Source organism: Salmo trutta, chromosome 20 (genome assembly GCF_901001165.1).
Source record: "Salmo trutta chromosome 20, fSalTru1.1, whole genome shotgun sequence".
NCBI lineage: Eukaryota > Metazoa > Chordata > Actinopteri > Salmoniformes > Salmonidae > Salmo > Salmo trutta.
Genome location: NC_042976.1, coordinates 49,120,837 through 49,137,397, shown reverse-complemented (window position 1 = coordinate 49,137,397; position 16,561 = coordinate 49,120,837). Strand labels below are relative to the sequence as shown.

At 43.0% G+C, this 16,561-nt stretch overlaps 1 protein-coding gene across 3 annotated transcripts in view; it reads right to left on the bottom strand.

Annotated features, from left to right (window-relative positions):
• The window catches only part of LOC115156202 (collagen alpha-1(XVIII) chain), a 202,118-nt gene that overhangs the window by 84,784 nt on the left and 100,773 nt on the right, over positions 1 to 16,561 (bottom strand). For all 3 annotated transcript variants that reach the window (XM_029703583.1, XM_029703582.1, XM_029703581.1), the window contains one exon: positions 3,565 to 4,106. In XM_029703583.1, the coding sequence (XP_029559443.1) occupies positions 3,565 to 4,106 (542 nt within the window). The remainder of the gene's footprint in view (positions 1 to 3,564; positions 4,107 to 16,561) is intronic.

Here is a 16,561-nt window from a genome sequence, read left to right as displayed (position 1 = left end):
AGGGCAGTCTGGCCGCTCCGGCAGTTCAGGGCAGTCTGGCCGCTCCGGCAGTTCAGGGCAGTCTGGCCGCTCCGGCAGTTCAGCGCAGTCTGGCCGCTCCGGCAGTTCAGCGCAGTCTGGCCGCTCCGGCAGTTCAGCGCAGTCTGGCCGCTCCGGCAGTTCAGCGCAGTCTGGCCGCTCCGGCGACTGTTGACTGGCGGGCAGCTCCGACGACTGTTGACTGGCGGGCAGCTCCGACGACTGTTGACTGGCGGGCAGCTCCGACGACTGTTGACTGGCGGGCAGCTCCGACGACTGTTGACTGGCGGGCAGCTCCGACGACTGTTGACTGGCGGGCAGCTCCGACGACTGTTGACTGGCGGGCAGCTCCGACGACTGTTGACTGGCAGGCAGCTCCGACGACTGTTGACTGGCGGGCAGCTCCGACGACTGTTGACTGGCGGGCAGCTCCGACGACTGTTAGCGGGCAGCTCCGACGACTGTTAGCGGGCAGCTCCGTCGACTGTTGACTGGCGGGCAGCTCTGACGACTGTTGACTGGCGAGGCTGGGTTTACGCACTTGCAGGCTAGTGCGGGGAGCGGGAACAGGACGAGTCGGACTGGGTTGACGCACTTCCGGGTCCGCACGAGAGACAGGAGCTGGAAACCCAGGGCTATGGAGGCGCACAGCCGGTCTAGATCTTACCTCCTGCACAACCCGCCTTGGCTGGATGGAACTAGTAGCCCTGTACGAGCGGAGTGCTCGTACTGGGCAGACTGGGCTGTGCAGGGGCCTGATGGTAGCCGTGCGTAGAGCGGGAGTTGGGTAGCCTGGTCCTCGGAGGCGTACCGGCGACCAGATGCGCTGCGCAGGCATCCTCCTACCAGGCTGGATGCCCGCTCTAGCACGGCACCTGCGAGGGGCTGGAATAACTCGCACCGGACTGTGCGTGCGTATGGGTGAGAGTGCGCTCCTCAGCGAAACATGGCGCTCCCCACCTCATACGCTCCTCCATATAACCACGGGTAGCTGGCCTCCGGCTCTTCCTAGGCCTAGCCAAACTACCCGTGTGCCCCGCCAAAAAAAATTATTGGGGGTGCCTCTCGTGCTTCAACGCCAGTCTTGTCCCTCGGAAACGTTCCCGGTCCATACCAGCCTTACTCCTTTTCTCTCTCTCGCGTACCACCTGTTTCCAAGGAAGGCGATCTTTCCCTGCTTGGATCTCCTCCCAAGTGTAGGAGCCTTCTCCCTCCAAGATCTCCTCCCAAGTCCATCTCTCTCGTTTGTCCTCTTCGAAAACCGTCTGCTCCTTCCTCTGCTGCTTGGTCCTTGAGTGGTGGGTGATTCTGTCACGGTTGTCGTCGGTGAAGGAGGACCAATACGCAGCAGGTACGTGTATGCTCATCTTGATTTTTAATTACTTCCAACTAATGAACATACAACAATAACAAAGACACGAACGATCAACAAAAACAGTCTGGCCAAGCAAAGCTCAACACAGAACAATCACCCACAAATACCAAACACAAACACACCCTACTATATGGGACTCTCAATCAAAGGCAGATAGACAACACCTGCCTTCAACTGAGAGTCCCAACCCCAATTAACCAAACATAGACATACACTTACTAGACTCCACATAGAAATACTTAAACATAAACCAAAACCCGGAATTACTAAATCAACCACCCTTTTAACAAAAACACACCACCCTGAACCACATAAAACAAATACCCTCTGCCACGCCCTGACCAAACTACAAAAACAATTAACCTTATACTGGCCAGGACGTGACAGTAGAACTACACACATTCCCATATTTTAAAGGCCATGCCATGGACATAAAATGAACCCATGTCCGTCAATCTTTTTCTATGTCTATCTAAGGGTTAATACGCACAAAAAGACAACTCCCTTGAGTTGAGGTTTTTGTATTGCCTGTTCATACTTTATTGGAATAAAGATATCATTGCTTCCTCTGACCATGTTTTAAATCATCCAATTATCTTGGTTTAGTCAGACAGGGTTTACCATCTGTAAATGTATAGACAGCAAGTAAAACAGTAATTACAACGCTGTCTAACTTACAGAAATATGTAAGTTAGTCAAGCAATAAAAAAAGACATTCAATATTGAGCTATTGGTCAAAAGGCAGGTCAAATGTCTTTCTCTTGCAGTATGTGTTTATACCTGTTCTCATTCTTACATCATATGATTGCATGGCTTACCATGTTGAGTACTCCCAACAGCACATATTTTTGCAAATAAGATGTGCTTGTCCAGGGCTACAATAAAAATTAGTAATGTTGGGGGTACTTAAGGACTGGAGTTAGGAAACACTGGCTTAAGATACTGACTTGAATCTTATTTTTGGAGCGGGATCAATTTAAGTTCAATCAACTTTTGCTTTATCCTAGCAACATTGTCCTAGCGCAAGCCAAATAGACTGAAATAAAATGCACTCAATTTCATTCATTAATTTCAAACAGGGTTCATTCTCAGAATGTTAGGTCTTAGTCTTTACAGATTTGAATGTACAACTGGTAACACTTCAGTATAGGGATGACATTAAGCCACTGATTTGCAATATAAGGGGCATATTCATTGTTTCCTTATTCACACAAGTAGAAAATAAAACACTGAATAAAGGCTTGATGAATAGCTTATAGCACACAAAGACCTAACTAGCTACTTATTTATACACTTTTAAACTGCATATTAGTGACCACTACATGATTCATATGCTTAAATATTACCCTACAATCTACTGAATGAGGAGATACAACAAATTCAGATAATGATGTCAGCAAAAACTAAACAAAGGGCACCGTCAATAGGCACCATCTTGCTTGTGCTCGGAACATAAGGCCAATTGTCCTGGTCACAGAAGCACCTGTCTGCTTGTGCCCTCTGCTTACAGGGAGACCTGTCTATGTGTGCTGGGTGCTGCAGAGCGACAGAATAAGGGTCAGCTGCAGTGGTCACAGGGGGGTGGAGGGGAGGGCCAACTGGAGCTAATTGATCCCCCACCATGAAGTCCACCAATTATACTTCTGTGTTTCCCAGGAGGAGACAGGGGATGGTCGGACCACTTTTACGTTTTGATTTAAAGCAGGCCAATTAAAGGCAATCAAATCATAAAGGGGTTGCCAAACACGACGGTTTCTGTTTCACGTGTCTGAATCAACCTGACTAGGAGGGCAACACTGTCTGGTCTGATTTCCAATTCCACTTGCCCCTGACACCGATATATTTCTCAAGTAGGAAATGTTATAAGGATAGTAGGGCTTGAGATAAGCGCACATAAGTCAGAACTATGAATTCATCTTGGACTGCATCGGATGTTCTGATTTATGAGTTTGAGCCAGAATTGTGGACTACAGATCCTACTCTTATGCTATTATTATGCCATAGGCTATTCAGGATTGGGCCCTAAGTAAAATATAAGACAGGGTTTCAATTGCTTTTCAAGTCCTTCAATCCAGGAAATTACAAATGACACATTTTTGCATTGACCAAGTTGAAACACAACGGACCCCGACTCTGATATTAAAAAAGTCCAGTCATAGCATGATACATACCAAGAACTTATCGGGATCGGCCCCTCCGGCTTGACCTACGAACACGCCGGCTCCTGGCTCCAGCTCCATCTCATCCGGGGACCTCTCAAAGCGTACCACCTGGGGTTGGTCGTCGCAGTTGATATAGAAGGTGACCTTGTCGTCCAGCACGGAGATGGAGAAGCGGTTCCACTGGTCGGCCAGATTGTGCACGGGGAAGGTGGCCGCCACGTACGACACCTGCGAGTCGGGCTCCGTGTAGTAGAAGATGACATTCTGCTTGCTCGCCTTGACCGGCGACAGCTTGACGCCCACATACATGATCTTCTGCGAGGCGTCTGTGACCGAAAAGATGACTCCGCCCTTGGTGGACTGGGGCTTCAGGTTGAAGAGGAGGGAGAAGTCCCGGTAGAAGGGGCTGGGAAGATGGGCACGTGCCAACTGGCCTGTGTTGGCGTCGGGACCGAAGACGTAGCCGGGGCTGTTGTCGGGACCATAGATCTTGGTGATCTCGTCTGGGGGAGGGTCCCCGATCAGGTGCAGGAGGGAGACACCGATCTCATCTACAGAAGAGAAACAGGAAGTTAGTACACATCACACAGGAAACGCCGATGACGGGGTGGGCTGCATGGCGAGATTGGGTTAGCGTGCTCTATTAGTGTGTTGGGGTTTGACACTGTGAGTTTTGGTCTGCGAGGTAAAAGCAGACCGCCAACACTTTCTTAGTAGTGTTTTTTTGGGAGGGAAGGGGGCAGCGATGTTAATAAACCCAGTGTCCAGAGTCACTTGAAGATCTGCATTAATGTAGTGATATTTCAATGATTCCTGGTCTAATATTTAAGAGAAATATGACCTGACATGGGAAACTTCCTTGGACTTGTAAAACATCTATCACAACTTCAAGATAAATTGTGCATTGCATATCAACGTGTCAATCAACTCCACACAATAATGGTAATTAGATATCAGGGAAACATTACAAACAAATACATTATATGGCTGTAGTTAATTGCAACTGACACATAGCCAAACAAACCACTGTGCTAGAATACTTTGCAAAGCTACAGTAAACAATGACCTTTTGCTCTTAACTTTTGAAAATCAACCCTATATGTGAGCATTTCTCAAAGGGCCTAATTCAAATAAGCCAACTCCTACTGCCTGCCTTCAAATAATGGAGTGGGTTATAAAAACTAATAGCAACTATGACATCCCCCAAAAAGCATGGGGAGAACACTTCTCCTGGGACCTACAAGAATCTAGATCCCTTCAACAGACGGAGTTATTTTAGCCCAAAGCCCCTTGTGAATGCATGCCGACATGACATTCTTCCCTCACTGACATTGGATAAGGGGAACTCCATGCTAGCCAGTCTCAGAATGTTTTAACATGGGGTCAATTAAGGACAGGCACCACACACAAAAATGTCATTTTTGCAGCTCCTTATCAATTTTGACATTTTGGGAAAATTTTGGTCCATTTAAAATACAATTTTCAAAAAGTAGATGAAAATGTATATTTTTGTTAGTTTATCATATTAGCATTATCAAAATGTCATGAATTGTAACCACTTTTAAATAGACATACATCCATAATTTCAAAGCTCATGTAAGGGGTGCGTAACTGGTGGCAGGGAAGTCAGACTCAGGAGAGCAGAACTGGGTAATATCCGGAGCAGTTTAATTATCAAAACCAACGGCATCCAGAACTACAAAATATGGGTACAAAACCCGTCGCTCAGCAGTCAAAATGTGCACAAGCACTTACAACAAACAATTTCACACACAGACATAGAGGGTTAAATACATGACAAGTAATGAGGGAAATGTAAACCAGGTGTGTGGGAAAACAAGACAAAACAAATGGAAAATGAAAGGTGGATCGGCGATGGCTAGAAGACCGGCGACGTCGACCGCCGAACGAACAAGGAGAGGAACCGTCTTCGGCGGAAGTTGTGACAGCTCACTACATTGAATCACATAATATAAAAGTCCTTTTCATAGATAATGTTACAAACCGGAATATATGTAGTAACTGACCTTGAAGAGATGGTGATTGGGTTTAATAGGTGTTTGGCATTTGGTAGTCTAATTTCAGTGTACTTTTCCCAAAAGTCAGACTCTTCCTGCACGCCAACACATTTTTCTCAGCCTCTCAGAAGCATCGGCATTCATCACAATTTGTGTGGTTATCTTTAAACATATTCTTCAGACTTATACATAGGGAATTGTTGATATGTTGTAAAAAAAAATTCTAGATGACATTTTCTTCAAAAGTATTTACAGATAAGATGAAATAAGTATTTATCCGCAATCTGCTGTGTGTAAGTTCAGAGTGTCTTAACAAAAAAATGTAGGCTGACTTCATACAATGTCCAGAATTTTTTTGTTGTGTTACATGCAAACACAGTATGTGCATATTTAATGAATTCATATTTAAAAAAATTATGCTATTAGGGTATGGTGCCGCTCATTCCTATAATTTCCATTGTTACATAACACTAATATGTGAGAAAAATATTTTTGTGAACAAATGTTTCATTTTGTCCTTATAGGTTGTCGTTATAGGTTGGTAGCAACATGTGAAAATTGTTGCGGTAATCTGTGGCAGCTCAAGTCGACTAAAAAACCCACAATGCAATGCTCTATCTATGGGCTGGCTGGACGTAGCTACAATAATACAAAAGTCAATATCAGCATGTGAAATAGCTATTTAGCTGTGAAATCACCTAAACAAACTGCACTATCAATATAGGAGTCTACAATCTCACCATGTTCAACCAGCATATCGATGTGAGTCGAGTCTGCCATACTAACGGCAATATGCAATGCACTGAAGAGGCAGACAAATAGGAGAAATGTGTTAGTCCCTCTGTTAAATTACAAATTCCTTGAGGTTGGAATATCGCAAAGGCATGATCAATGGCTCATTCGAGAGAAGACAACCTCCCACGTTATGACATCAGCCAGTATTGAAATCTGACATGTATGATAGACGTTTTCGTGATCTAAAAGTCGTATTCCTGTTAACTTCCAGTGTAGTGAGAGAGACTTTAAATTATTTAACTAGGCAAGTCAGTTAAGAACAAATTCTTATTTTACAAAGACGGCCTACCCCGGCCAAACCCTCCCCTAATAACCCGGAAGACGCTGGGCCAGTTGTGCGCCGCCCTATGGGACACCCGATCACGGCCGGTTGTGATACAGCCTGGGATCGAACCAGGGTCTGTAGTGATGCCTCTAGCACCAAGAAGCAGTGCCTTACACCGCTGCACCACTCGGGAGTCTTAAATGCTATGTCATACCGGCCAAATGTATGTATGCTTGAACGGGAATAGCTCAGATACAGATGAAAACATGAAATGACCCAGGTAATCGACAGAACATCGCCGAGAGATGCGCAAAAACAACATAGCATTCAAAATGGGTGAATCATTACTTTAAGTGACCCCATTCTTCTTTTGATTTCAAACGACAGCATTTCAAATAGGTCCAAGGGGGATATGACCGACTGTATGCAATATTGCAAGGCATGAAGTGTACAACCAGTGTCTAAACCTTTTTTCGTTGTCTGTATAAATTTGAAGTGACTCTAGGATCTTACAAGATCGTAAACAAAGTTTGACACAGCTAAACAGAAAACGGTAAGTCTGATTGAATAGACTTTGTAAGCTTTTTCTAACAAGTGCCTCCGACTGCTTTTTCCAATGTGTGTCGAAATTTGAATCACTTCTCACGCAATCATGTTTTGGAAAAAAAATCATCTAGAAAAGGGAGGATGGTCATCCTTGATTGTACTGCAATTGAAATCAGAGTTAATTAACACTGTATGCTTCAGTTAGATCAGATGCACTTAAAACACTTCCTAAGACCATTGAGATATTATCACCCAGATTCTTGTTCCAGGGGTATACCCTAGATGTACATGTAAACCGAATGCTTATGACACTCATCACAACACATAATTAGGATCACAAGATTATCACAAAGAAACAAACCGTACCAGTCAAAAGTTTGGACACACCTACTCATTCAAGGGTTTTTCTTTATTTTTACTATTTTCTACATTGTAGAATAATAGTGAAGACATCAAAGGTCTTAAAGTAATGATGGACTGTCATTTTTCTTTGCTTATTTGAGCTGTTCTTGCCATAATATGGACTTGGTCTTTTACCAAATAGGGCTATCTTCTGTATACCACCCTTACCTTGTCACAACACAACTGATTGGCTCAAACGCGTTAAGGAGGAAATACATTCCACAAATTGACTTTTAACACGGCACACCTGTTAATTGAAATGCATTCCAGGTAAATACCTCATGAAGCTGGTTGAGATAATGCCAAAAGTGTACAAAGCTGTCATCAAGGCAACGGTGGCTACTTTGAAGAATCTCAAATATCAAAATATATATTTTATTTGTTTAACACTTTTTGGGTTACTAATAGTTGTGATGTCTTCACTATTATTCTACAATGTAGAAAATAGTAAAATAAAGAAAAACCCTTGAATGAGTAGGTGTGTCCAAACTTTTGACTGGTACTGTAAGTCTAAGGGTTTTCAGGCTGTAGTTTTGTAAGTAGAAGAAGATAATTATGCACTGCATACTCTGCATGAGGATAAATTCTGCATAAGAAATGAATTCCATAAAAAAAAAATTAAAAAATTATATATTTCTCAAATTCCATCAATTCCTGAATTGAACCGAATGGAATCAGTGAATTAATTCATTTTATGGAATTTATTTAATGGAATTCCTGACTTCTACTCTAACACCTTCCAGCACACACACACCAGTTCCCCTTTAATTGGGTGACATCTGTTAAATGCCATCATGTCAGTGCAACTGTCACGTTCGTCATAGGAAGGAGACCAAAGCGCAGCGTGGGTATCGTTCCACATCTTTTATTTTAATGTGAAACTTTGCAAAACAAACAATAAACTACAAACAAAACACAAACCGTGACGAAAGAGATGCAACATACACTAACTCAAAATAATCTCCCACAAACACAGGTGGGAAAAACAACTACTTAAATATGATCCCCAATTAGAGACAACGATGAACAACTGCCTCTAATTGGGGATCATACAAAAACCCCAACATAGAAAAAAGAAACTAGAACCAAACAACATAGAACTAAATAAACTAGATAAACCCCCCCAGTCACGCCCTGACCTACTCTACCATAGAAAATAAGAGCTCTCTATGGTCAGAACGTGACAGCAACAGGAAACCTACAGCTGTGTTCACCAAATATCTGTGCTCCCTCTTCCGTCACCCTGGGTGAATGGTATGGAATCAGTGCATAATAATGGGGGAAGTTTTGGAAATAAACAGAGAACACAAAGACGTGTGTCCTCTCGACCTCAAATCCGCATCTTGTGATTTGTAGTGAGAAAATGCACCTCTATTGCACGGTGATAAGCAAATAACCGTGCACAAATTGTCCTATTTCATCATAATTGTAATTCAAAATATAAATCAATACATCTTTATAAATATTGAACATTATGGAAGATAAAAATCTTATCAGTCAAGGATAAAGAAGACACTTCAAATGGGAAGTAATGCAAAACAAATGTTTTTTTTTTCTACAAAACCTCTACAAGTTTGTTTGATCATCTTTGAGCATCAGATGATATGGTTTTTTTCTCCTTTACAAAACATGCTTTGAGAACCTTCAGATGACAGATAAACAAGTTCTATGAGTCATTACACAAGGTTCAAAGTCCTCCTGGGGATCTATGAGAAGCGTAGGCCATTAGGGTCTGCAGGTGGTTAGGTTGAAAGGTAAAATATATGAGGTAATCTACAAAGCTACGGAAGAGCACTCCTATAAACATAATAAAAAAAAGGTGTCGAGTACATGGTCTGAAATAACAGAGGCCCCTTCCTGTGTCTCATTTATTGCATTGCCAATCTATCAGTGCGAGAGAGATTATAACATAATTTGACAGAACTGAAGAAAAAGCAAAACAACTCTCAAGTGGGTCATGTTCTGTTCTCCAACACAGCTAGCGCATATCAACACTATAATGTTGGATTTAAAAGTTCCACATGCATATTACTGTATATGTGACTCGTTTTAGGAAACAAGGCGTATGTCACGCGTCACTACTTTACAGGAGAGCCATTTGAACGTAAACCTTTTTGGCAGAAATGCCTTCTAAAACATGTGAACTGTCATTTGCCTTAATACAAAACTTGTATGCCATCTGTAAATAGGAATACAATTGTTAAATCATGAGCCTAGTTGGTTTAGCAACAGAAAAAGAGCATCCTTCCCGCTACCCATGATTGCCTAAGATAATGAATGGGCTGGACATGCCGAGAGATGAGTTCAGAATGGTCTGCCATGTAGCACGCTTCTGTCTATTTGAGTTGGTCAGTATGTGTAGGTAATCGTGTCTAACGCATTTAAATATATATATATAATATATATATATATACACTGCTCAAAAAAATAAAGGGAACACTTAAACAACACATCCTAGATCTGAATGAAAGAAATAATCTTATTAAATACTTTTTTCTTTACATAGTTGAATGTGCTGACAACAAAATCACACAAAAATAATCAATGGAAATCCTATTTATCAACCCATGGAGGTCTGGATTTGGAGTAACGCTCAAAATTAAAGTGGAAAACCACACTACAGGCTGATCCAACTTTGATATAATGTCCTTAAAACAAGTCAAAATGAGGCTCAGTAGTGTGTGTGGCCTCCACGTGCCTGTATGACCTCCCTACAATGCCTGGGCATGCTCCTGATGAGGTGGCGGATGGTCTCCTGAGGGATCTCCTCCCAGACCTGGACTAAAGCATCCACCAACTCCTGGACAGTCTGTGGTGCAACATGGCGTTGGTGGATGGAGCGAGACATGATGTCCCAGATGTGCTCAATTGGATTCAGGTCTGGGGAACGGGCGGGCCAGTCCATAGCATCAATGCCTTCCTCTTGCAGGAACTGCTGACACACTCCAGCCACATGAGGTCTAGCATTGTCTTGGTCTAGCTTTGCATTAGGAGGAACCACGGGCCAACCGCACCAGCATATGGTCTCACAAGGGGTCTGAGGATCTCATCTCGGTACCTAATGGCAGTCAGGCTACCTCTGGCGAGCACATGGAGGGCTGTGCGGCCCCCCAAAGAAATGCCACCCCACACCATGACTGACCCACCGCCAAACCGGTCATGCTGGAGGATGTTGCAGGCAGCAGAACGTTCTCCACGGCATCTCCAGACTCTGTCATGTCTGTCACGTGCTCAGTGTGAACCTGCTTTCATCTGTGAAGAGCACAGGGCGCCAGTGGCGAATTTGCCAATCTTGTTGTTCTCTGGCAAATGCCAAACGTCCTGCACGGTGTTGGGCTGTAAGCACAACCCCCACCTGTGGACGTCGGGCCCTCATACCACCCTCATGGAGTCTGTTCCTGACCGTTTGAGCAGACACATGCACATTTGTGGCCTGCTGGAGGTCATTTTGCAGGGCTCTGGCAGTGCTTCTCCTGCTCCTCCTTGCACAAAGGCGGAGGTAGCGGTCCTGCTGCTGGGTTGTTGCCCTCCTACGGCCTCCTCCACGTCTCCTGATGTACTAGCCTGTCTCCTGGTAGCGCCTCCATGCTCTGGACACTACGCTGACAGACACAGCAAACCTTCTTGCCACAGCTCACATTGATGTGCCATCCTGGATGAGCTGCACTACCTGAGCCACTTGTGTGGGTTGTAGACTCCGTCTCATGCTACCACTAGAGTGAAAGCACCGCCAGCATTCAAAAGTGACCAAAACATCAGCCAGGAAGCATAGGAACTGAGAAGTGGTCTGTGGTCCCCACCTGCAGAACCACTCTTTTATTGGGGGTGTCTTGCTAATTGCCTATAATTTCCACCTGTTGTCTATTCCATTTGCACAACAGCATGTGAAATGTATTGTCAATCAGTGTTGCTTCCTAAGTGGACAGTTTGAGCAGTGTATATATAATATATATATATATATATAGCGTAGTAGAACTGCATAAGTGTTGCTCTCCACTTTCTGTTGGATCGAATTTTGTAATCACTGGAATTTGAGTATGATAGCTAAGGTGATGGAGAAAACACCTGTCTCCGGATTACATCTTCAAACTAAGGGCAACCACGGCATCTATGACAAAGGGAGAAGCAGCCATCCATTTATAATGGGTAAGATAGTCTAGCTAGCAACATTTTCAGACATTGTACTTTTCTAATTTTGTTAGAAAGTCGATTTCATTTCATATTAAAGTGTACTGTTAGCTAGCTAGCTAACATTAGCTGGCTGGCTTGCTAGGTGTATATTATTCGTATCTCAGAGCCATTTGCTTTGTTAGTTATAGTCTAATGTTAGCTAGCTAACATTGAACCTGGTTGGCTCAAGTTGGTAGAGCATGGTGTTTGCAACGCCAGCATGGTGTGTGCAACGCCAGGGTTGTGGGTTCGATTCCCACGGGGGCCAGCACAAAAAAAATGCATGAAATTAAATGTATGAAATGTATGCATTCACTACTGTAAGTCGCTCTGGATAAGAGCGTCTGCTAAATGACGTAAATGTAAAAAATATAAATGTTAGCTACCTGCAGATTCATGCAGGGTAGTAACGTCATGAGTTGGGATTATGGTTCATTGTTTAGCTACCTACATGTCTTAACAAAATACTCCACTATGCAAGTAACCATTTCAATAGAATGTTAATGATGTCACTGTGACAACTGTTGAGTCTGCACTCTGGCACACTCAAACGAGAGAGCTCTGAAATCGGATTAGATAGCCAGAGCACAGAATAACGGACAAATCTACGAATGCTCAACACCCATTGAATATGGCCGGTGCCAGTAAATGTTGGCAAAAAAAAACGTAAATTGTTGCCAGCAGCACAGTTGCAGTCACCAATGTTCTGGATAACATAAAAACAACCTAACCAGCTCTGCAAGGGCAGAGGAAAATAGTCAGAGTGAGTTGTGTCTAGAAGTAGCTAGCAAGCTAGCCAACGTTAGCCTGTTAGATTGGGTGCTTGACTGCTGTTGTTAGGAGGGTGTAAACAATGCTGAATGGGTGTAGACAAAGAAGAGCTCTCAGTAGGTATACCAAAACATTCAAAGGCAATTTTCTCAAAAGTGAGGTTACACGTTTATCAACTTTCAAAGCGGAATTAATTTCCCATTGTTCCTCAACTGAAGTGTAGGACGTACCATTTTCTAGCTCTGAGTCTCTACTTTTATCCAATGTAAAATACACCATTTTAAATTTTGCTACAGAAGACCAAATCGAGCCGGTCTGTCACATATGACCTAACTAAGCAGACATAAGACACTAAACAGGACTAGGCATTTGTTGCTGCAAGTGAGGGCCCCACTCAAATCACCAGAGAGAGTTGTGAGTTCATGACTGTTGAACAGAAAACAATAAATCGTCATTCGCACTGCCCTACAAGATGTTAGTCAGGATAAAGTGAGAATGACAGCTCGAGGGGCCACAGATGGACGGGCAGGCCTGCGCTTGCAGGTCGGCACAGGAACCCCCCTCACTCTCTCGGCCAGTTCTCAATGGTAAAAAGTCTGGTGGGGAGTGGGCCGGCAACTGGAGGGTTGCTGGCATCAAGGTCCTAGTCATAATTTCCTGTGCAAGGCACCACTTAACCCCTAAACGTCTGCAGGGGTGATGCACTTTGGCTGACATGTGGGGGTGTCTCAGGGTTTTTGGGATAAAACAAAAGGACAAAGATCTGTGTCTTGTGACAATAGACAAACAGAGCCTTGTCCCTCAGTCTGAGATCATAACGTTCCATCTGGAGGGAAAGTTTGCCTCCTCTCCACCTTCTTAATGCCCTTACCTCATTCTCCTATGATACGGTCATCTGATCTTTTCGATGAGTCCTCCTTTTCCTGGAACTGTGTGCTTCTACAGCATTCTGAGTTTTCCGAACACAAGCCCCCTCATTATGGAACAGTTCACCTATTATGCCGACCAGATCTAGTTTCACCCACAGGCATGGCCATAAACAATATCAAGGGAGACTCAGGTGATATCTTAGGCACATATCTGGCAGTTCATGGCAATGTGTCCCTAAAATGACCTATGTTTCTCAGCATACTGACATAAACTGGGAGATGTTGACGTGCCTATTAAACAATGTAGAATAAATCACTCGTCAACAACAACGGCAAAGCGTCTTGCAACACAACGAGAAACGGAAGCCAATTGAATTACCGGCTTTATCATTTATGATTGTAAGGTTTTCCCCCTCAAACGTAAAGCCAAAGGAATGCCTTTGCTGATGTCGGTGAATGCACCCGGATTTTGTTGTCTAAAAGGCAGTGAGTCATTTGAAATGATGAAAACAAATTGGTCTGTGTGCAGGGGTTGGCCCAAATATCATATCACGATATGTTTCACATTTTTGACGGTCTTTGGTGGTCTTTTATGTTTTTTAATAATAAAAGTTTTACATTTGCTCTATGAGTTGTGCATGACCCTAGAGTGGCAACACATACATTCTAAGTGACTTTAAATGGGGATTTCTCAATTCAGGTTGTTTTATTCTGTTCAAAGAAACTTCAAAACAAAAGTTGATATGATTTGAGCTAATTTACACACTGCCACATAGGGCTGCACGATATGGGTAAAAAAATCTAGGCCTTATTTTTAACAAAATATTGCAATTTCGATTTAGATCAAAACTAGCCTAGGCAGCCGATAGACGATAGTGCAGATCTAGAGGCCACTAAGGTTGATGTGCATTCCCGGTAATACAGTCATGTCCTTTGTGGACTGGCTCGTATATTAAGTATCCTCCATTCAGGCTTAAAGGGCATCATTTTCCTCTTTAACTAGCTTTAACACAATTTTCCACGTCCATTTTGGGATTTTCACACCACTTAGGATGTTGCACACCCTTGGCTGAATGCAACATCCTAAGTTGTCTGAAAATCCAAAAATGGTGGTGGAAAATCTGCTGGCACGCCAATAAAGATAGTTAATGATGAAAATGATCCCCTGATGGAGGATGCTTTATGTATGAGCCGGTCCACGGGCGACACGAGTGTATTACCGGGAATGGACATCAATCCTAGATGATAGTGCAGATCTAGCGGCCACTATCGGCTGCCTAGGCTAGGTCAAAACACTTAGCTGAACTGTTGGAATCATGGAAATATAATGATTATTCAGAATGGAATAGTAGGCACTTTGAATACAGTGTTGTTTGACATGACACCAAATTAAAAAGCCAGGGAGGCATTCATAGAATTAGGAATTAGATTTCTAATAGGATCTCTATGGAGGCGTTATTGTCACAGGGTAGGAACCAAAGTGTTGGTCAGTGTTTCCCAGGGGAGTCGGATCCTATCATCTTTGGCTACATTAAATGTTGTGTCTTACTTCATGTCGCTAAGCAGCATCTATTCCTCTCTGATTTAGAAGATGCTGTTGCACAAACAACATGCTCATTTAAGCTTACACCAGCACAGATATTAGGCTGTATTAGCTAGCTACGTTTGCTCTGACTCAGTAAATTTATTAGCTAGCTAGTTAGCTAGCTAACTAGCGATTAGTGGCTAATGATTTATTTTAGCCACAACTTGCTATGAAAAGACAACTAGCTGTTTGCAGACGGTAACATACTGTACACAAACTAAGTGTAATTATATAACACTTGCAAATTTATATTCAGAAGCAAAGTGGAAAGCAGCATAGTTGTCATCAACATATTGTTGCATCTGCTGCAATGACCATGCAAACTGAAGAGTGAACAGTCGGCAAACAATCTTGTGGCCGAGCAACAACAACTGCACTCCTTGAGTGACAGGGGGCGGAGTTTGGTGAGAGAGCGGGAGAGAGAAGACTCAAGTAGTGGAGTAAAGTATAAAAATGGAGTGCCGTATCACATTTAACAAACCAAAACATTGAAATACCATTCTAGGAGGTAAAGAAAAAAACTAAACTGGTCCATGCATCAATACCGGTATACTGCCCAGCCCTATAATATTATCATTTTAACTAGGATCTCCATTCAACCCCCAGAAAAGCTTTTGTCATTCATTGACAGTTTAACAAGACTTGATCTAGGCCAATCAGGCAGAAAAAAAGTGCAGCTTCTGAAAGGGTCCTGCTGGGGTTGGTTCCCAAATTGTCCCATGTTGGGGAATAAAATATTTGAAAATCTAGGGTTGAAATAAAATACGTAAACAATTACCATTCCAAAGGGATTTGTTTTTTGTACAGATATTTTTTCTCATATCTTTAGCCTAATAGTGGCACAAATGACAATTTAAAAAAAATTATAATAATGTAACCTTTATTTAACCAGGGGAAACACATCGAGACCAGGGTCTCATTTACAAGGGTGCTCTGGAAAAGAATAATCAACATTTACAATTAAAACAAATCACATTCAAAAGTGACAGATAAAATTACAAATCAATCAAAACAAGTGCAGTTCTCCTTCACCACATTCCTAATTAAAGTCCCGAACTGACCCTTCGAGACCAGAGAGTCAAGCCTCAAAGTGGCCTGCAGGTCATTCAATGATCTAGGGGCACAATAACTAAAAGCAACCTTCCCGGACTCTGTGGAGCCACGTGGAACCTCTAGAACCAGCCAGTCTTGAGAGCAAGTCTGATGGTGGCTGGATTTCCAATTAACCTCTCTAGGGGGTGTGGGACGCTACCGCCCCACCTGGTCAACATCCAGTGAAATTACAGAGCGCCAAATTCAAAAACAGAAATACTCATTATAAAAATTCATAAAACATACAAGTGTTATACATCAGTTTAAAGATTAACTTCTTGTTAATCCAACCACGGTGTCAGATTTCAAAAAGGCTTTACGGCGAAAGCATACGATGCGATTATCTGAGAACAGCGCCCAGCAGACAAATCATTACAAAGAGTTACCAGCCAAGTAGAGTTACACAAGTCAGAAATAGTGATACAATTAATCACTTACCTTTGATCTTCATATGGTTTCACTCACAAGACTCCCATATACTCAATAAATGTTA